The sequence below is a fragment of the Lampetra planeri genome, chromosome 32 (genome assembly GCF_965212315.1).
Source record: "Lampetra planeri chromosome 32, kcLamPlan1.2.h2, whole genome shotgun sequence".
Taxonomy (NCBI): Eukaryota; Metazoa; Chordata; class Hyperoartia; order Petromyzontiformes; family Petromyzontidae; genus Lampetra; species Lampetra planeri.
In genome coordinates, this window is record NC_136138.1 from 237,104 (window position 1) to 259,196 (window position 22,093).

At 52.5% G+C, this 22,093-nt stretch overlaps 1 protein-coding gene across 4 annotated transcripts in view; it reads right to left on the reverse strand.

Annotated features, from left to right (window-relative positions):
* NEURL4 (neuralized E3 ubiquitin protein ligase 4) overlaps positions 1–22,093 on the reverse strand; it is an 81,198-nt gene that overhangs the window by 53,348 nt on the left and 5,757 nt on the right. For 3 of the 4 annotated variants that reach the window (XM_078609386.1, XM_078609384.1, XM_078609387.1), the window contains exons 6-17: positions 17,142–17,253; positions 16,416–16,504; positions 15,601–15,673; positions 13,466–14,861; positions 12,031–12,212; positions 7,790–7,875; positions 6,006–6,171; positions 4,358–4,577; positions 4,076–4,152; positions 3,789–3,867; positions 1,395–1,564; positions 925–1,056 (exon numbers count right to left, since the gene is read on the reverse strand). In XM_078609386.1, coding sequence (XP_078465512.1) covers positions 925–1,056; positions 1,395–1,564; positions 3,789–3,867; positions 4,076–4,152; positions 4,358–4,577; positions 6,006–6,171; positions 7,790–7,875; positions 12,031–12,212; positions 13,466–14,861; positions 15,601–15,673; positions 16,416–16,504; positions 17,142–17,253 — 2,782 coding nt within the window. The remainder of the gene's footprint in view (positions 1–924; positions 1,057–1,394; positions 1,565–3,788; positions 3,868–4,075; positions 4,153–4,357; positions 4,578–6,005; positions 6,172–7,789; positions 7,876–12,030; positions 12,213–13,465; positions 14,862–15,600; positions 15,674–16,415; positions 16,505–17,141; positions 17,254–22,093) is intronic. The other variant, XM_078609385.1, reaches the window with a different exon arrangement.

The following is a 22,093-nucleotide window of genomic DNA, read 5'->3' on the forward strand; positions in this document are numbered from 1 at the left end:
AGCCCACAGCGTTGTAGCAATGATCGGCAACGGCGGAAGAATCAGTTTTGCCGCGTTTCAGATCTAACTTGTGCTCGCGGACACGATCAGAGATATGACGTTTCGTTTCTCCAATGTAACAATCACCACAGCTGCAACTCAGTTTGTAGACTCCAGGGTATTGTAAGTCAGTAATGACATCTTTCACAGATGGAATTAGATCATGGATTTTATGTACTGTACTGAATCGGACTTGGATCTTATGTTTGTTTAGAATTTTGGAAATCTTTTTGATTCTTCCGCCGTTGCCGATCATTGCTACAACGCTGTGGGCTCTCATGAAATTGTCTTTTCCGAGACCAAGGTACTCTGCAAACCTCCTGGCTGTTTCATCTACATAACAAAGGCTCAGACCCATTTACAGCAGCCGCACCTTTACAGCAGCCGCACCTTAACAACTCTGGTACCTCCCAGTTCAACCAGTCTACACAACAAAGGCTCATTCCTAGCAGCGGCCTCAGCCGCACCAACCTCACAATAATAATAATACAAAACTCCGATCCAGGTGCCTGCCTTGGCTCCTCCCACCCTCAACCAGTATATATACAAGGACGGGTCTCTTGGAATTTCTCTTACTTGATACAGCAATCGTGCAGTGACGGTTCCACCTGAAGACGGAAGCTTGTGTTGCCTCCGAAACGTCGTGATTTTCATTTTTTATTTTAATTTTATTAATTTGAATTTGAATTTTTTACCTACGTGACTTTACCGAGAAAAAACCTAACAATATACCACCTCCAAGCACTGCACACAGCAAACACAGCACTCACCATTCACTATTTGGTCAGATAATTACACGGCCTAACCCAAACATAAGTTATGAACCAAACAAAACGAGGTCATTCTCATTGTCGTGGCCCGGGGAGCACCGCGTTGGTCACTCACAGCGCGGCGAGTCCTCGGGCAGCGAGAGGTGAGTGACCACGCTGCTCGACAAGCTGTTGTCCACCACTCCACTGGAGGCCGTGACGCTCACTTGGGCACACTGGCCATAGAGGTCGACCACCGCATACACCTCTACACACACAGACACATAAAACGATCAAGTTCCCCCATATAGTCTTAACAGACTGTTGGGGGCAAGTGCTGTAAGCAAGCATCTCTTCACACACAGACAGGTTTAGAAAAAGTCTGCGCTGTCACAACTATTAACACATGCATAACAATAGAGAGACAAAGGCAGAGCGGTAAGCATGAAGAGAAGCAGCCAAGCAAAGACAGATTGAGACACAGAGATGGCTGTGGAAATTCCACATTCCCACGAGGGGGCCAACCCTGCCACACAGCTGGTGGTGGGGCCGACAGCAGTGCAAGTGTGAGACACAAAAATGTGTGGCGGGGTTGGCGAGTCGCACCGGCAGGGAGGCCCGTGGCGGCGGGGCCCTGGTCCACGCCGTTGATAAAGTAGTGCAGCGCGCCGTGGCGGGAGCGCAGCATGCCGATCCGTGAGCCAAACCCCAGGCGGTCCAGGTCGCTCCCGTAGCTGTTGCACACCGTGTTACCATCACGCATGATGGCTGTGCCACTACACGCGCACACACACACGCAAACTCGCCTTTCACATCCTTCACCTGCTGACGCCGCTGCCTCCACTACTGGTGCTGTTCATGTCTCACCAACAAATGTTTCAACGTGGCCCAGCGGTAGCGCTTTTGCTGCTTGTTGCAGAGGTTCGACCCGGCAGCCACCCTGGCTAATACCGCGGGTGTATTAACCATACTGTACTACGCGCCGTCTGCTTCGCAGTGGACAATTAAGATCTCCTGATGCCATTCGGAAAAAGATGAAGCCGCTGTGTCCAGCGTCATGGTCCAATTTGCCAAATTCGAACAATTACCTGCAAATTACTCAATTGGGATTACAGATAGCAAAAATCATCACCCCCTACTGGCAGACTAGTGCGTGCTTGCAGGCCAGATGCAACGTGCCCAAAGGGACAACTGCCACTGGGGGTGCCCTCTCAAATGTGTTGAGAAGAAATGCAAATAGCTTATTGCGTGTTAAGCGCTCTGATATTATCCGGCATAAAGAAAGCTCTATCAAAAAAACATCTCTTTATTACATCAAATGTTTTTCTACATCCTTGGTACTGGTAGGAACCTCCTGGTTAAGCCAATCCACAGGGGATTATTGTGTCCGTCCGTCGTGCATCCAAAAATGGGAGGGGTGGGGCTGGGTGGAGAGGGGAGGGTGGGGAGGGGCTGGGTGGGGAGGAGCTGGTCACCCCCTGGTGCCCTTATAAAACTCAACGTTTAACCTACTCACGCCGGCTTGTGCCCGCCCTCACAGTCGGGCATATTTGCGGAATACACCATGCCGCCGTTGACCCTGGCCATTGACCGAGCAACCCAACGTTCCTACCAGCTCCCTCCACAGGAATGTGTTTAAAAGGGGCCAGTGTACAACAGTATGCCATGCTAGCATTTCAGAATACCAATCCTGTATACCAGCAATTTACAGTAGTCGCTTGTTCTTCTCAAAGGATACGTTCCGGAGATGCTCGTGAATAGAACATTTTGCGGAAAATGATATTGGCCTACGGAAACCTAGATTTTTTAAAGAATTACATAAATAACCTATTAAATACATGAAGATTATCATAACACAACAAAATTTATAAATATTATGAATAAATATTAAAGTATCTCATCACTTTATCTCACTCTCTTTTCTCTCTCTCTCGATGCAGTCGTGTCGAGTTTCAGATGTGATTCGTGGATAGCCAAAGTCGCAAGTTCTCGAATAACGAGGGAATACTGTACTATGATGCTTCCAAAGAGGTGAAATCGCAGTGAAGTTGGGCTGCAGGGCAATATTTTGACTTTTACTCATCTAAATACAGGAGGGTCATACCAAGTTTTTGCAGTAGGGGGGGTATGTTACTGTGTGTAGTCTCAATTGAGTAATTTGCAGGTAATTTTTCATGATTGGGATCTTTGGCCAATACCAGTTACATTGCTACTCTTTGGTTCTTTCGATAAAGTCACGTAGTTAAAAATAAAATAAAACAAATCACGACGTTTCGAGTATGGATTCCTGCAGTCACGAAAGCTTCAAACAAGTTACAATGTTTTTCTTTCTATGGGAGGAAACTGGAGAACCCGGAGGAAAGCCACAGAGAACAGAGAACAAACCCCACATAGGAAGGCACCCAAGTCAGGAACTGAACTCAGGCCCTTCTTGCTGCGAGGCACAACTGTTCTCACTGCGCCACCACCCTGCCGGTCAAATATTGGTGGGAATATTTTTTGAAGGCAGTTAAGCAGCGGGGCACAAGTCATAGCATTAGCTGGGTGCTGGCAGTGGTGCACACCTCTTATCCAGCACTGTGGAGGCGAGGGTTGGTGGATCGCACACAATTTGTAAAACTCCCTTTCCTTGGGTGTCCAGGAGGAGCCATGCCCTGGCACGCCAAGAGAGGGCAGTACAAATCGGACTCCATCTATTACATCCGTAAGGGACAGAGTGTTTCCCCTTGCTTGGGTGGTTTTCTCCCACATGTAAACTCATTAATTGGCTGATAACACCTTCGTATATAGACGAACATGGAGCTTGGGCAAATGTTGGCGCTAGCTCATCGTGTGGCTGCCTTCCTGCTAGTCCGTGGTTCTGCGTGCCTTCTGAGTCATTTTCTCTCTCCATGAGAAAGAGCGAACATTGCATGGAGTTATAAGTTGAAGCAATAGCGATAATTATTATGAGCGTGCACTTATGCTCTAATGTGGGTATTTGCAAACTGACACCTTTACCTCAGCATCCAGGTGTCATGGTCGATATCTGTCATTGTGTTTGGAAAGTGGAGCTCCTCGGGAAGAATTGCAGTGACACCTGCATCACACAACACCACAACAGACAGGCACAAGCTAACCAGGCACAAGAAATGCGGACGACGCACAGTTGCTCTTTAACACCAATCACGTTTTAAAAACAATGAACAGAACAATGGGCAACATATCATGACAAATCAAGTAATGTAAAACGAGGTTTCTGCACAACGTGAGATAATCAGTAAATAAAGTATTTCCTTTGCTCATACCGACTTCTATGGAGCCAGACCATCTGTCCACCATCTTCTCAATGACAATCTCAAACAACTCTCCGTCCCGGAGCGGTCTGAGCACACAACCAACAGCACATGAGCACAGGATTACAATTGAACACAAGATCCAAAGCATGGCCAACATCAGAACCGAATGCCCCAAATAGCTCAAATGGTTTTCATGTTGCCAGTCCGCAGGTCACTTGGCAAACACCCGGTGGGTCACGTAACAACGCACAACATCTACGCCGCATGATGCTCAGCTCCGCGGTGTCGCACCGGTTCGTGATGACGATGGCGTCGTTGAACTCGGCACGTGGGTTCTGGCGCAGGGCAGTGCGACCGCCGTTGGTGATGACGGCGTTGGTGCCGTGAAAGTGAGCGAAGACCAGGTCACACCGCGCCGGACCATTGCCGCAGTCGCACAAAGAGAGCGGAGGGGTGCACGGGGTGGGGTGGGTGTGCGTGTCGGACAGATCGTCCGGCAGTGGTGGCATGTCTAGGGAACAAACAGCACATGGATGTCACGTGAAACCTACAGCATTAGTAGTAGCAGCAATAGCAAAAAGCAGTTCTAAAGAAATGTTTTCAATTTAGATTTAAAAGTGCAAAGCTCCAGTGGCTACCTCACGGGCACTGCAAGATCCAACCATATCCGTCCAGTGCCCGCTGAACTGCATTGGCTTCCGGTTGCTGAACGAGTACATTACGTCGCACTCATTACGTACACAAATGAACCACAATACCTTGCTGATCTCGTCAAGGAGCATAAACCATCACACAAACTCTGGTCATCCTTGCAGCGGCTTTTGGCTAACCATCGAACAAAGATGGTCAGTGCATCGCACACTTTCAGATGCGCTTCTGTGGCCGTGTGGATTGCTCTTCCTTCCAATATTAGTATGTATGAACTTATTTCGCACCATACGTAGCCAACCCTGCAAATCGGAGGTTCTACCAAAATGTGCTTCAATCTCGAGTTCAAAGTGCATAGCTCTAGTGGCTTCCTAATGTCGGAAGGGAAAGCATTCCACAAAGCCGCAGAAGTGCATCTTAAAGCGTGCGATGCAAGTGACTGTCTATGTTCGATGGTTCGTGAAAAGCCGCTGTGAAGATTACCATAGTTTGTGTGGCGGTTTATGCTCTTTGACGAGATCAGCAAGGTATTGTGGTTAATTTGTGGCAAGGACTTTGTGTGGAATGAGTGCGACCTTATAATGTAGTAGTTCAGCAACCGGAAGCCAATGCAGCTCAGCGAGCACTGTATGGATATGGTCAGATCTCGCAGTACCTGTTAGGAAGCCACAGGAGGTACACACTGTTAAATATAAATTTGAAACTCATTTCTTTAGAACTGCTTTTTGTGTTTAGTTTGTTGTCCAGCCCCTGCACCTTTAATTAGCACGGTTGGCTACATGTGTATGCTGATTAGTAATCACACGACGCGTAAACACACTACAACACTAATCAAAAGTGATATTTGTAATAGCACCAATCAATTCACATCGCGATTTGAGCGACTGGGTGGCAGCGTGGGAACACTTGTGCCTCACAGCAAGAAGGGCTTGGGTTCGTTTACCCAGGAAAGCCTCATTGAGTCTCAAGACCCTTTTATTAGGAGGATCACGCCAAGTTTTTTCAATTGGGGGCGCTTGCTACATGGAATCCCAAATGAGTAATTATCAGGTAGTTTTTCTATGATAGGATGTTTGGCCAATACAAGTTATATTTTACGTGTTGTTAGCTTTGGGAGGAAACCAGAAAATCTGGAAGAAAGTCATGCAGAACAGGGGTACAACATATAAACTTCACACAACCCACAGTTGGGAATCAAACCCAGGCCTTTATTACTGTGAGGCACAATTGTTACCACTGCGCCGCCGGTCTTGACGCACTAAAAGCGGAACACAAAGCACGGGCAGAATACCGTGTGTGGAGTCAAGGATGGTGGCTTGGGCCGCCTGCCCATAGAGGTCGAGCACGGCGTACACGCATGGTGGAACCCCAATGACTGCGCGGCCCTGGTCCTCCCCGTTCACCAGCAAATGGAGTGCACCGTCCACATGGCGGATCACTCCCACACTGTCCCCCGCCTGCACAGAGGCACACACACACATACATCAGCACGCACACCCACAAACCACACAGGCACACATCTGCACGCACACTCACAAACCACACACGCACACATTAGCAAGCACACTTACAAACCAGACACGTCAGCACGCACACTCACAAACCAGACACGTCAGCACGCACACTCACAAACCACACACGCACACATCAGCACGCACACTCACATCAGCATACACACCCACAAACCATACACACACGTCAGCACACTCACAAAGCACACATGCACAAAACAGCAGGCACACCGACAAACCGCAGACACATCATCACGCACACTCACAAACCACACACCTCCGCACACACTCACAAACCACACACGTCAGCACACACACTCACAAAAAACACACATGAGCACGCATACTCACAAACCACACACACATCAGCACGCACACCGACAAACCACACACATCAGCACGCACTCACAAACCACACACATCAGCACGCACAGTGAAGTCCCAGAGTTCAACCTTCCATGGAAAACTTGGACAACTCCCAATCGCTTGAGGACAAGGGCCAGGGAAGATGTGGCCACTTGCTCCAGAAGTAGAACATGAGGAGCATCCCAAATTGTGACTGTGGCCACTACCCAAGCCAGACAATCGCCCCATGTAATGAACTCCTGCCCTGAGAAATCCATTCCCGGTGGCATCGCGACCACTCACCCTGTCTCAGCTGAAGCCGTTGAATAGATTGCTAACCGCGACATCAAACTGCTTCCCCCAGCCATACAAAGAAGAAGCAGAGGTCTCACTCCAAATCAGTCGAGCGGCATTATATTTTCATCGCCTGCGTAACACTGTGTGGAAGCTAGATGGCCTGTCGCCCCATACAAGGTTTTGGATCTTCTTGCAAAACGTGAACCCCTTTAAAAGGAACATCTGCACTGGTTCTAAACATTCAAGCTGGCCTGCCTACATTTAATCCCGGGTTTAACCGTACAGGTTCTTATGAGCTCACAAATCTTTCAAAGATTGGACACAAAGCCATCAGTGAGCTCCTCCGGAAGGTGAGGCTGCGTTGGCTGGGTCATGTCACCCCCATGTCCAGCCACTGCATACCCACGCAGCTTCTATTTGGTTGGATAGAGGAATATAAACAAACATGGCATGGGCTAGAGAAGAGACGTGCTAATGGGGTACACAGGATGTCCACCTGAGGACTGCTGATGACTGGTATCAGTGGTGTCAATATCAGCCTCTGTGAAGCAGTCTCGTGGAAGACAGTTGGAGGGCAGAGGAGGCACAACAACAGTGGAAGGCAGAGGAGCGACGCTCACGAGCGGAGCGCCAGGTGGCTAAAACGTAGCAACTTGGCACAATGGGGAGCACAGGTGGTGCATCTGTCAGTCATCTCCGGCAGTTAACCCATAATATCTGGGTCTGTCCTGTCACCATCTGTCAGTGAGCCTTCAACACTTTAAGTGGCCTAAAAGTGCACTTAACCTGACACAAGCGCTGTGGTGGCATCATTGCCACTTTGTGGCGAATGGTGGCTGTTATTGTAATTTCTGTGTGTGTGCCAGTGCTCATGCATATGCAGTCATTAATGGATACATGACTTGTGAATGTGCATTCAAACCCGCAGGCGATCCAGGTTATGCCCATAGTCGTCCAGAATGGTGGTTCCGTTGTGCATCACTCCATTCCCAGTCATCATCCACGTGCCTGTACACCAAGCAATACATAAACCCATTTTCCATTGAACGCAAGGGGCTGATTAAACCAGAAGTAAATTAACATATCTCACTTATGTACAGCCCATTACAGTGTATAGGAAGGCATACACGTTGAGTCTCAAAAACGAGTAGAGAAAATATTCCAACAAACCCACATACAGTCTCCCATCTAATTCACAATTTTATGCTAAGCAGTCAATTCTGTATATAATTTCCCTTGCAGTTGTATTTGTTAAATATCCTTGTGTTTCCATATTCGTGTAATAATCACCATAAATATATTTACATTTCCTGCAACTGAACTTGACTTTGGTTTTAAAAGGAATTTGTCCGGGCCAACCTTTATAACTGGACTAGCGGGAAGTACCCAGCGTTGCCTGTGCGAAAAATATACTTCAAAACTTCTCTTAAAAACCTTACATATACATACACAAATACTAAGCTATTGTGAAAGCCCGGCGTGCAGTTTGTCCATTTGTCCATCAACAAAATTATAAATAGTTGATCTAAAAGGTTTCCGAAAATTGTCGACCCCTCCGCCACCCTCCAAAAAGATTTTTACCCCCGCGTAGGCATATATACCTAAACACCCGACATACAATAGAGTAGTATCTAGTGACTCTATAGCAGTATCTGACTCTACAGTAGTATCTGGCTCTACAGTAATAACTACTGACTCTGCAGTAACGTAGTGAGTCCAACTAAGTCGTAGACGTTGTCTTGGGAGCAACACGTTTTATTCAACTCTTAGCACAACATACTCCAGGCTATTAACACAACTTACTCTCGGGTGGTGACCACCCAGCTAACCACGCTACGGCGGAACTAGACACGGTTCCACTATCCCGGTCTGGACCACAAGCTGGGTCCCGGACCGCGTGGCTGGAGGCTTCTTCAAGCTTGACGTGGATCTCCTGCCTCTCCAACAGTAAGAACCCCGAGCCCCTCACAGGGCCCCCCTGATATCGGGCCGGTCTGGGGCTGGCTCCGCCTCTCGCCCCGCCCACCTTCTCGATCTCTCTCACCCTCGCCCGAAGGCTCTCGAGAGTTCTTCCCGGACCACCCATTAGCCCCTTCCACCGGTGGCCCCCCTCCAGTATCATCCGGTCACATGCCCCCAACGTAACCCCAGCTGGCTGACACTTTCTCGCTCTCTCAACGGGAGCCCGCACTGCACGCTGTGTGTGCGTGGCCATCGTGCTTAACCAGCGCTCACCCAAGCCCCCATTAGGGCTGGTACTGCACCCCATGTCCGGGGTGTACACACAACAGTATACATCCCGCCGTGGCCTCACCAGCCCAGTACCACACAGTGACTTTCCCAGTCACTACAGTCGTATTTAATGACGATAGTAGTACCTACTGAATCTATAGTGGTATCTATTGACTTAATAGTAGTATCTACTGACTATAGTAGTAACTACTAACTCCATAGTAGTATCTGCTGACTCTATAGTAGTATCTACTGACTCTACAGTAGTATCTGCAGACTCTATAGCAGTATCTACGGACTCTATAGTTGTATCTACCGACTCTGCAGCAGTATATACTTACTATAGTAGTAACTGCACACATTGGCGTGGGAGGGGGAGAAGAGGACATCACACTTTGCAGAATTACCTCAGCGTTGTGCGTCTTTTTTATTTGCATTAAAGCGAATTATATTTTTTCCCCGCCCTCACCAATCGCGCGTGTGCGTTGCTATGGGAGCCACGACGTTTCGTGCACGCGAAGATGCGCGCTCAGTGTAGTAAAATAATAATTTATAGTACTAAATTGTCAATTTAACTACTTTAAAGTTAGAAATGTAAACCCCAGTTTGTGAGTTAAAAGCGTCGCAAGTTGCGTACACAAACAGACAGACGGAGACGCAGACAGATACAAAATAACTTTTATAGGTAAGAATTTAAGTACTTTAATAAGTACAATAATAATTTACCTAAATACAATTTTACATAAAAGACCCATTGGCATTGTACCGTTTAGCCATGTTACTTAGGGGGAAAACGTTTAACGTGCTACATGTAAAGTTTGCACACAATAACCCTAATCTTTATAAACAATATAATTATATATTTTTTCAGCAATTTAATGATAAATGAAAAGAAAACTTTTATCATAACCTGATAAATTAAAATGAAAATAAAACCCAACGCGCGGTGGAAAAAAAAACTTGCGCTCACGCGCCAAGATTCAATTCTTTAAATCGAGCAAAGGAATCGAAGGTTGTAGATTTATTTAGAATCGGCCTATTCCCGATTAATCGATACCACAAACGCTATCGATTCTCGCCAGTCCTGTATGCGGGTTGACGCCACACACTTCATGGTCATTTCCCCCCCCCCACCCAAAATACAAAAGTCTATTTTTATACTTTTAACATTGTGTACAATATGGGAGCTATCCACATGCCAAATTTCAAGTTTGTCACATGTCGGGAAGTATGCTAAACATTTCGAACAGACACCGGGACTCGGATTCACCACGCCCGGCCGCCTTTGTCCTCCCAGTGGCAATGTTCACACACCACACGAGTTTGTCGCTTGAGGCTGAGTCGACCTAGGGGAGGCCCAGGACCGGTTCAAATAATCGTCACCGGTGGCCGTGAGCGGGAATTGAACTCGGGTTACTGGGTTCGTAGCGCAGCGTGCGAATCGCTACGCAGTCGCTGCCCCCCACACACACAGGATAAAGACAAAGATCCCCCGTGTAGCCTGTGAGACTGTAGGGGGCAAGTGCTGTTAGCGAGCACCTATGAAGGCCGGCACAGCCAGCACCACGCTCGGCCGCCTTTGTCTCCCCAGTGGCGATGTTCACACACCACACCAGTTACTTGTTTGAGGCTCAGTCGACCTAGGGGAGGCCCAGGACCGGTTCAAATAATCGTCACCAGTGTAGGCCATGAGCAGGAATCAAACTCGGGTCGCCGGGTTCGTAGAGCAGCACGCTAACCACTACACTACCGCTCCCCCCCCCCACACACACGCGTGCGTCCATAAGTACACATACACGTGCTTGCTGCAGACACACACAACTTTCAGGGTGCGTACGGCAGTAAACGACTAAAATAATAAACCAATGCTGCACGAAGAACGCCTTAGACCTGCAACACATTTGTATTTCACTTTACCCGCGGAGGGTTGGGGATGCGTGACATGAGCACACACTGCGTTACGCTTCTGCATACGGGTCACATGACAGATGTGACGTCACAGCTCACTTTCCGTGCAAAATGTATGCATTATTGCGCCCCCCCCCCCCCCCAGCCTGGAAAGTACCCACATGGCAAATTTCAAGTTTGTTGCATGTCGGGAAGTTCGCTAAACATTTTGAACAGACACACATTCACAAATTTCCATTTTATATATATAGATTCATATAACTGGATATGTATTTAATTGATAGTGAATTGTGATGGTGCACTGTTTTTTATTTCCTCTGTAATGCAGTTATTGGACAACTATGAAAAAAGAGCTTCATAGCTCATCAGATTCCTCCAGTCCAAATAAAGAATCTGATTCTGAGTCAGTTGCTTTTGCTCCAATTTCTATTTGTTTATTTTTGCTCTTACTTATATTTTGGTTGTTTTTGCTCCGAATTCTATTAGCTTTATTGTTGTACTTCGTTCTGTTGCAATTGCTTTGTCAGTTTCATGACCCAGACGACACTGACAAATGAGTCTCTGCCTGTGTCTCTCCAGTTCTCACCTGGTTAAACAAAATACACGCTTTAAAAAAAAATGTATTACGCTCGTTTGGACTGGAAAGACTCACTGGGTCTCAAGATTTTTTTTCAGGAAGTTCTTGCAAAGTTTTTTAAAGAGGGGGCAACGCTGATTTGGATCATCCCAAATGAGTAATTTACATGTCATTTTTCAACATTGTGACGTTTGGCCAATACCAGTTACAATGTATATTTGGTTTAGCTTTTGGAGAAAATAGGGGAAAACCTGGAGGAACCCATGCAGAACAGGGGGTGAACGAACATGCTGAACATACGCAGAAAGGCGCCCAGCCCAATTCAGCAATCAAACTCAGGCCCTCCTTGCCGCGAGGCAGAAGTGTTGCCAATGCGCTGCCGCCACCCTGCCGGCCGACCACGGTGGCCCACGCGAGTGAATGGATGCGCGCGCACACACGCGTACCAGAGCGCATGTTGGTCATGGTTGAGGGCAGCGCAATGCGCACGGGCGAGTGAGTGGTCACGCCGACCTCGATGGAGCCCGCCCACTTGTCCACCATGCGGTCGATGCGCACTTCAAATCGCTCTCCCGGCCTGAGCGGTCGGTTCGAGAGAACCACCCCGTGGTTAAAATCTTCCAAGGCACTGTGGGTACAGCAGGCATGATAAAAATGGAACAAATTACGCAAATCAAATACACAATCATAACTGCAAACACTGCACTACATAGCAATTACAAACATATTGTCATTAATTGAAGTGCACAGAGAGGAAAAGCAGGCGTTACATTAACAAAATAAATTAGCAGGAAATTCACCCCCTTCCCATATCTGTCCATCCACAAGAAAATTTTATATTTTACACATCCCATCGGCCACACAGCCTTCTGAGAGTGCATCATTTCCAGAAGCATTAGTTCAACACAAGCAAACTCTGGACTGGTATTGGTATTTAGTCTTATCAGCAATCAAGTTTGTTTGCACCAATGCTGGGTGAACTGCCAAATGTTGACTTAAAGCTTTCGTGACTGCAGGAATTCATACTCTTTGAGTCTTTCGGTAAAGTCACGTAGATAGAAAAATTATAAAAAAAAATGTACGTTTCGATCGCAACACAAGCAATCATTTTCAGGTGAAAAAATTAGTGAGAGAGCTGCTGAAACAGGATGTTATATCATATACCGAAAGATCTAAAGAGTATGAACTGCCAAATGTGTATAGGTAAGGAATTTAAATCATAGTTAGAGGTCGGGTGAGCCCATTTTCCTTCTGGGTTAATACAATAAGCACTACTTTGTGGGAACAAGGCTTTGTATCTTCACATGGCTGTGTGGATGCAGCCATGGTCATCCCACAGACAGGCTGGCCCCACTATAGGAATGTGGGATTCTTATTTAATTGAGCCTAAAATCAAATTATGTTGAGTTTCTGCAGCTGGATGAGACAAGAAGCAAGCAGTAGGACTAAGCCAGGGGCGGTCCAGTGGTAACACTCCTGTCTCACAGCAAGAAGTACCTCGGTTCAACTCCCAACTGGGGCACCTTTCTGCATGGAGTTTGTATGTTCTACCCCTGATCTGCATGAGTTTCCTTTGGATTTTCCAGTTTTTTCTCATAGCTGAAATAACGTCCAATGTAACTGATATTCACAAAACATCCCTATGGTGAAAAATTACCGATAAATGACTACATTGGGATTACACACAGCAACATCGCCCCATAATGCGGAAACTTGGCAGGACGCTCCTGTACAAGACTCCTGAAGCTCAGTGAAGATTTCTTGCTATAACCAAGTGTAAATCATTAAAAACAACGAATTATGGTTTCCAAGGCGTGTTTGACGGGGCCACGAACTTGCTTCCGATTGCAAGACAATCGAGAGACACAAGACGAGACTCACTTTGGCCGCAACGCGGTGCGTCCTCCATTGACCACGGCCGCACGCTGCCCACAGTTTGGGTGGAAGAGCAGTGGCCCACAATCCCCAGGAGTGCCTTCACCTCCCTCTATCACCGTCGTCACGGATTCCTCCATCTCTCCGGAGCCGCAGCCACCCACACTAGGACCACCGGCCAATGCTGTGGCATTACAACTCTGTCCATTAAGTTCAACGTCAGATCCATTGTCCAAACCAGAGAATTCACTATTGGCAAAAATCGCTTCAGCAGTAGGAAGTGAGAGCTGATTTGGTTCTGGAGTGCATATGCTTCTATTCACTGCTGTCCCTCTGTCTCTCTCCCTCTCTGTCTCTCTTTCTCTCCATGTTGACAATCTGGCATTTGTAAAGAAACTTGAATGGCTCAACCCCAATCCGATGCCATCTCTCTCCCTTCCATTCTCTAAATCTTCATCTCCATTTCCCCCCCTCTCTCTCCACGACGCGGCTAACCGCACGTTCGTGTGAGCAATGAGATGCCTTGCGTCGGAAAGATTTGTAGGCAAATTCAGTTCTGGCAAAAGTCTCCCTCTGTCACTTTCTATCTCCACCTGTCTGCCCGTGTCCATCTCCTCTTCCCGATTTAGCTCTCTCTCCACCTGCAATTCTCTGCTACGTGCAGAGCGGAGCAAGTTTTCTCTTGTGGCATGAGCTCGGCAATAGGCGATTCCAAAATCCGTATAGCTGGACAGACTGGAAAAATAGTCCAAATCGGACCTCAGGTAATTGTCTCTATTGGTTTCCCTATCCGCCAGGCTCTGTCTACCTCCTCCTACTTCTCCATTCCTGCATCTTCTGCTCGGAATATCTTCGTATCTCTCGAACAGACCCGACGCATCTCCTCCTGATATCTGCTCCCGCCTCCTCTCTCTCGAGGAATTCATGTCGTCTTCTGCGCTCTTCTCTCCTTCCGCCACCTCTGGCGTTTCTCTCTCTGTCTCCTGCTCTTCGTCTCTCCATCCCACTTCGTCCATCACTCTATCTCGTTCCCTGACAGCTCGAGTGGTCCTCTCCGCCCCTCTCCGTGTCTCGAGATCTCCACCAAAATCAACACTCTCATCAAAGTTCTCTCCTGCGAGTAGAGGCATGGGGGCGGCTGTGGCCCGTGCCGTGCCGCACGCGTCGGCCTCCGAACGCGAGTTCAATCTGCCGGTGGCGAGGCCGCTGCTGTGGCCTGCACCGCCAGCGGCCGCCCTAGCCCTGCGATTGGTGGACTCGGGAGAAATCGCACGCATGATGGCCGTGTTTCTCCTCAGACGGTCGGCATGATTTTGTTCATGGACAATGGTGACTTTGGCAGCCATTCCATAAAGATCCACCACCCCGTAGATCGTGGTCGCGGTCTGGGATGCCGCTACACCTGTGTACACAGGTGGTGGAAGGAAACAAGGCAGCACATTACACCTCCACAATACCAGAAACACATCTCCACAAGGTCAGCGCCTCCGTTTCTAATTAAAATCATGCCAGGTAATATGTATGATCAGAATGTTGTTTTTCCCGAGGTATGCTGATTTTAATGATCACTAGATAATCATTCCAAACAAAATATAACATACACTGAAGTCTGTAAACCATCAGGAATAGAACGAGAATATAAATAAAAAAAACACAAAAAAAGATATCGTTGAAGATGTCATAAGCAATGGGAGCATGACAGCAGCAGGAAAGGTTGAAGATTGGCAATTCTTAGTGCATGACAAGAATTATTTTTTATGCAAATCTCCATTGCTAAAGATTAACATATCACAGGCAATTTCCAGATGAAGAGAATGTTCAAGAGGTCACACTTGAAGAAGTAACCATGGCCATTCAGTGTGAAAAAGGAAAATCTCCCAGACCAGCTGGAATTACTGTGAACATCACCGCAATGGTGGGACCAGCTTTTGGACAAGATTAACGGGCCTACTTACCATATGTTTACACAGAAAGTAAACACCTTCGTTGTGGAATGATGCCTCAACCTTTCGTCAATTTAAAATAGGAAAAAAAACTTATTTAGGAATTAAATACCCATTAGCCTCCGATCACATATATGCAAATTGTTCACAAAATATGATCGGGACAGATTAATGGACACGTATGAGGGCAATACATACCTTGATCCAAGCCGTTAACATAAAAGTGAAGCTCGCCATTCGTTTTCCTAATTAAGCCAATGTGATCCCCTTCCTACAGCCAGAAAAATAAAACAATGGATAATTATAATATGGTGATGACACTAGAAATATATACAGGAATAAGACAGTCATATTGGGAAACCACTGCAGCATTCACAAACATGGGGGGAACCACCAGACTCGGTGGGGTCAATGGCAGATAAAGCAATATTAAGCGAAACAAATACAGTAGATTCTCGATTATCCACGCTAATGATAGGGAGGACGTCCGCGGATAATAAAAATCGCGGATCCTCCAAAAATATAACCAATTTCCGTGGATGTCTATGCCAAAAAGCACGAACATAGGTCTAAATTACCGATCAATGCGCGTGCGCAGTGATAACACTTTCATGCTCCCGCGCAGAAGACTCAGCCCACTAAGTGGACAGCAGCAGAGCCATACCAATCAACATCAAACAAACTCTACCCACTGTTGTAAAGATATGCAATTAATGTATTGTACTGTAGAGGCGAACATGTGGATTTCAGATTAACTGGAGCAACATATTTGTTCGGTTTAAGCAAGTGACGTGTAATAAACATTTCCACGAATAACAATGTAAAACTGTTTTAGATGATTAATTTGGGCTTAAGGGAAAATCCGTGAGTTATTAATTTATGTCAAAATCTCAGGTGCGCGGTTAATCCGCGAATCAGATAAACCGCACGTGGATAATCGAGAGTTTGCTGTACTGTCAAGGCAGCATCGATGACAAAGCGTGTGGAAATCATGCCCGTAATGATTACGTCACCTGCAGCTCATCGAGGCTGAAATCACAGTACTCTCGCCGCGTCCCCTTCCCGTTTGTCAGGATCCCACAGCCGCTCATCATGATTGTACCTGCATATTTAAACAGACCATCATCATCATCCTCCCGCACCTCTGATTATCACGGTTGGCTACGTACATTGCAAAACAAGTTCAACATACATACACACATTAAGGCGAGGGATGAGGAAAGTTATCTGCAGACACACAAACACTCCTGCAGATGCTACGACAAACCTGGGTTACATTCTACATGAACCGGCAGTGTGCACCGTTTACATATAATTTGTGTTTCTTTATGCTTTTGACTTTGTATAAATGCGTACTGTTTAATTAGTTCGCCTCCGCAATTACTTCTGCCTTGTTAGTAAGATAATAGATAGACACTGTATATGGCATATGTCGGTGACAAATACTGTAAAGTGTTTTGATGTACATTTTATAATAACTTACAGCTCTTTGTAAATCTACTGCTGGATGAAGGCCTACCCAGGCTGTGTTGGTCGTGGGGGGATATTTGGTCATATTTCACCACACTGGGAGTGTGAACTGGTGAAATGGGGGTCACGGGACCAGCTCAGACATCACAGATTTCAACTCAGGTCTCCGAATTCAGAGCGCAGTGCCGCTAACCACTGCGCCACTCATTAATTCACATAATACTGCATGTTTATCGACGATTACGTTTCATAATGTGCTTGTACAATACCTGACATCATGTTGGTCATTGTGGCTGGATAGTCCATGCTGTTGGGGTCATGTGTCGTGACACCAATTTCTAGAGAGCCACTCCACTTGTCCACCAGTCGGTCTATCCGGATCTAAGAATAAAAAAAACACAATGTGGGTGCATGGACTCTGTGTTGCATTGCATTACATTTCCAAAAAAATTTGCTACATTTAGTTTTCTCAAACTGCCTATTTCTCTCTCTAAAATGTACCAGGCTCTCAAAGGGCCATTCGATCTTTCTCTCCCTCGGTCGCTTCGGGTGGAGTCATTGACATGCTAATTTCTCTGCTCCAGCAGCTGCTCCAGCAGGACCCACCTCTCTCTCTGCCCCCCCCCTCTCTATTTAAGGCCTCGACACAGAGGCATTGGGTCTCTGTGTGTCTATGTTGTGTCTCTCTGTGTGTCTCAGTGTGTCTCTCTCTGCTTGTGTGTCTGTCTGTGTGTCTCCGTGTCTGTGTTTTGTCTCTCTCTCAAAGTTAGTTCTACCTGATGACGGTTGCTTGTGTTGCAATCGAAACGTCGTATTCTATTATGCTGGTAGGAACCTCCTGGTTACACCAGCCCACAGGGGATTATTGTGTCCGTCCGTCCGTCGTGCATCCAAAAATGGGAGGGAGGGGCTGGGTGGAGAGGGGAGGGTGGAGAGGGGAGGGTGGGGAGGGGCTGGGTGCGGAGGGTGCGGAGGGGCTGGGTGGGGAGGGGCTGGGTGGGGAGGGTGGGGAGGGGCTGGGTGGGCAGGGTGGGGAGAGGCTGGGTGGGGAGGGTGGGGAGGGGCTGGGTGGGGAGGGGCTGGGTGGGGAGAGGCTGGGTGGGGAGGGGCTGGGTGGGGAGGGGCTGGGTGGGGAGGGGCTGGGAGGGGCTGGGTGGGGAGGGGCTGGGTGGGGAGGGGCTGGGTGGGGAGGGTGGGGAGGGGCTGGGTGGGGAGGGTGGGGAGGGGCTGGGTGGGGAGGGTGGGGAGGGGCTGGGTGGGGAGGGGCTGGGTGGGGAGGGTGGGGAGGGGCTGGGTGGGGAGGGGCTGGGTGGGGTGGGGAGGGTGGGGAGGGGCTGGGTGGGGTGGGGAGGGGCTGGGTGGGGTGGGGAGGGGCTGGGTGGGGTGGGGAGGGGCTGGGTGGGGTGGGGAGGGTGGGGAGGGGCTGGGTGGGGTGGGGAGGGTGGGGAGGGGCTGGGTGGGGTGGGGAGGGTGGGGAGGGGCTGGGTGGGGAGGGGAGGGTGGGGAGGGGCTGGGTGGGGAGGGGAGGGTGGGGAGGGGCTGGGTGGGGAGGGGCTGGGTGGGGTGGGGAGGGTGGGGAGGGGAGGGGCTGGGTGGGGAGGGGCGGGTGGGGAGAGGGGCTGGGTGGGGAGGGGCTGGGTGGGGAGGGGCGGGTGGGAGGGGCTGGGTGGGGAGGGGCGGGTGGGGAGGGGCTGGGTGGGGAGGGGCGGGTGGGGAGGGGCTGGGTGGGGAGGGGCGGGTGGGGAGGGGCTGGGTGGGGAGGGGCTGGGTGGGGAGGGGGTGGGGTGGGGAGGGTGGGGAGGGGCTGGGTGGGGGTGGGGAGGGTGGGGAGGGGCTGGGTGGGGAGGGGAGGGTGGGGAGGGGCTGGGAGGGGAGGGTGGGGAGGGGCTGGGAGGGGAGGGTGGGGAGGGGCTGGGAGGGGAGGGTGGGGAGGGGCTGGGAGGGGAGGGTGGGGAGGGGCTGGGAGGGGAGGGTGGGGAGGGGCTGGGAAGGGAGGGTCGGGAGGGGCTGGGAGGGGAGGGTGGGGGAGGGGCTGGGTGGGGAGGGTGGGAGGGGCTGGGTGGGGGTGGGGAGGGGCTGGGTGGGGGTGGGGAGGGGCTGGGTGGGGAGGGGCGGGCGGGCGGGGTGGGGAGGGGCGGGCGGGGCGGGTGGGGAGGGGGCGGGGCGGGCGGGCGGGTGGAGAGGGGCGGGCGGGCGGGTGGAGAGGGGGCGGGCGGGCGGGTGGAGAGGGGCGGGGCGGGCGGGTGGAGAGGGGCGGGCGGGCGGGTGGAGAGGGGCGGGCGGGGCGGGTGGAGAGGGGGCGGGCGGGCGGGTGGAGAGGGGGCGGGGCGGGCGGGTGGAGAGGGGCGGGCGGGGCGGGTGGAGAGGGGCGGGCGGGCGGGTGGAGAGGGGCGGGCGGGCGGGTGGAGAGGGGCGGGCGGGCGGGCGGGTGGAGAGGGGCGGGCGGGCGGGCGGGCGGGTGGAGAGGGGGCGGGCGGGGCGGGTGGAGAGGGGCGGGCGGGCGGGTGGAGAGGGGCGGGCGGGCGGGCGGGTGGGAGAGGGGCGGGCGGGCGGGCGGGCGGGTGGAGAGGGGCGGGCGGGCGGGCGGGGGTGGAGAGGGGCGGGGGCGGGCGGGCGGGTGGAGAGGGGCGGGCGGGGCGGGCGGGTGGAGAGGGGCGGGGCGGGCGGGTGGAGAGGGGCGGGCGGGCGGGTGGAGAGGGGCGGGCGGGTGGAGAGGGGGGCGGGCGGGTGGAGAGGGGCGGGCGGGCGGGTGGAGAGGGGCGGGCGGGCGGGTGGAGAGGGGCGGGCGGGGCGGGTGGAGAGAGGGGCGGGCGGGCGGGTGGAGAGGGGGGGCGGGCGGCGGGCGGGTGGAGAGGGCGGGCGGGCGGGCGGGCGGGTGGAGAGGGGCGGGGCGGGCGGGTGGAGAGGGGCGGGCGGGGCGGGTGGAGAGGGGCGGGCGGGCGGATGGGGAGGGGCGGGCGGGGAGGGGAGGGGCGGGGAGGGAGGGGAGGGAGGGGCGGGCGGGGAGGGGAGGGGAGGGGCGGGCGGGGAGGGGAGGGGAGGGGCGGGCGGGGAGGGGAGGGGAGGGGCGGGCGGGGGAGGGGAGGGGAGGGGGCGGGCGGGGAGGGGAGGGGAGGGGCGGGCGGGCGGGGAGGGGAGGGGAGGGCGGGGAGGGGAGGGGAGGGCGGGGAGGGGAGGGGGCGGGCGGGGAGGGGAGGGGCGGGCGGGGAGGGGCGGGTGGGGAGGGGAGGGGCGGGTGGGGAGGGGAGGGGCGGGTGGGGAGGGGAGGGGCGGGTGGGGAGGGGCGGGGCGGGAGGGGAGGGGCGGGTGGGGAGGGGAGGGGCGGGTGGGGAGGGGAGGGGAGGGGCGGGGTGGGGAGGGGAGGGGGCGGGTGGGGAGGGGAGGGGCGGGTGGGGAGGGGAGGGGCGGGTGGGGAGGGGAGGGGCGGGTGGGGAGGGGAGGGGCGGGGAGGGGGAGGGGAGGGGCGGGTGGGGAGGGGAGGGGCGGGTGGGGAGGGGAGGGGGCGGGTGGGGAGGGGAGGGGCGGGTGGGGGAGGGGCGGGTGGGGAGGGGAGGGGCGGGTGGGGAGGGGCGGGTGGGGAGGGGAGGGGAGGGTGGGGAGGGGCGGGTGGGGAGGGGAGGGGCGGGTGGGGAGGGGCGGGTGGGGAGGGGAGGGGCGGGGAGGGGGCGGGTGGGGAGGGGAGGGGCGGGGAGGGGCGGGTGGGGAGGGGAGGGGCGGGTGGGGAGGGGAGGGGCGGGGTGGGGAGGGGCGGGTGGGGAGGGGCGGGTGGGGAGGGGAGGGGCGGGTGGGGAGGGGAGGGGCCGGTGGGTAGGGGAGGGGCGGGTGGGGAGGGGAGGGGCAGGTGGGGAGGGGAGGGGCTGGGTGGGGAGGGGCGGGTGGGAAGGGGAGGGTGGGGAGGGGCTGGGTGGGGAGGGTGGGGAGGGGCTGGGTGGGGAGGGTGGGGAGGGGCTGGGTGGGGAGGGGCTGGGTGGGGAGGGTGGGGAGGGGCTGGGTGGGGAGGGTGGGGAGGGGCTGGGTGGGGAGGGTGGGGAGGGGCTGGGTGGGGAGGGTGGGGAGGGGCTGGGTGGGGAGGGGCGGGTGGGGAGGGGCGGGTGGGGAGGGGAGGGGAGAGGCTGGGTGGGGAGGGTGCGGAGGGGCTGGGTGGGGAGGGTGCGGAGGGGCTGGGTGGGGAGGGTGCGGAGGGGCTGGGTGGGGAGGGGAGGGTGGGGAGGGTGGGGTGGGGAGGGGAGGGTGGGGAGGGTGGGGAGGGGAGGGTGGGGAGGGTGGGGAGGGGAGGGTGGGGAGGGGCAGGGTGGGGAGGGGCTGGTAGGGAGGGGGCTGGGTGGGGAGGGTGGGGCTGGGTGGGGGGTGGGAGGAGTGGGGCTGGATGGGGGGGGGGCTGGTCACCCCGTGGTGCCCTTATAAAACTCAACATTTAACCTACTCACGCCGGCTTGTGCCCGACCTCACAGTCGGCCATATTTGCGGAATACACCACGCTGCCGTTGACCCTGGCCATTGACCGAGCAACCCAACGTTCCTACCAGCTCCCTCCGTAGGAATATTTTTTTACTAATTTTCTTTCTACGTGACTTTACTGAAGGAACCAAAGAGTTGGTGCATGGAATTAAGGATAACTTCTAATAATTCACTTGAATACAAAGAATATGACATATACTCTTTGGTTCTTTCGGTAAAGTCACGTAGGTAGAAAAAAAAATAATAATATATCATGACGTTTCGATCGCAACACAAGCGGTCGTCCTCAGGCGGAAAAAATAATCCAGCAGTGGAATTGCTGAACCAGCGAGAGAGCTGTTACAACAAGAGGTTATATATATGGCGATGGGCAAGCAAGCGGGGTCTGAGCCGGACACAAGCACGTCAGTTGTGTTAATGGGAAAGATTAGGGAGAGAGATTAGGGAGAGAGGTTAGCATGAAATGAGCTTCCGCTCGCACGATATTGTTTTTTTCTGCAAACCTTCGGGCTACCATCAAAGATTTGTCCATGAAGCCATCCAGATATATAAACACAGAGACAATTGCAACTGAAAAGATGGGTATAAGCTGAGCAATCATTGGAAGGACGTTATTAACCAAGCAAAGTCGTAACTTGCTGTGGTGCTTCCATTCTTCCCTGGCGTTTGGCTGTTATCTCCAACTCTCTGAGTTGCATTGCCCTGTTAGGTGCCTCTGCATTAACGGGCTGGGGTCTCACTAACATGGCCACCTCTGCTCCCT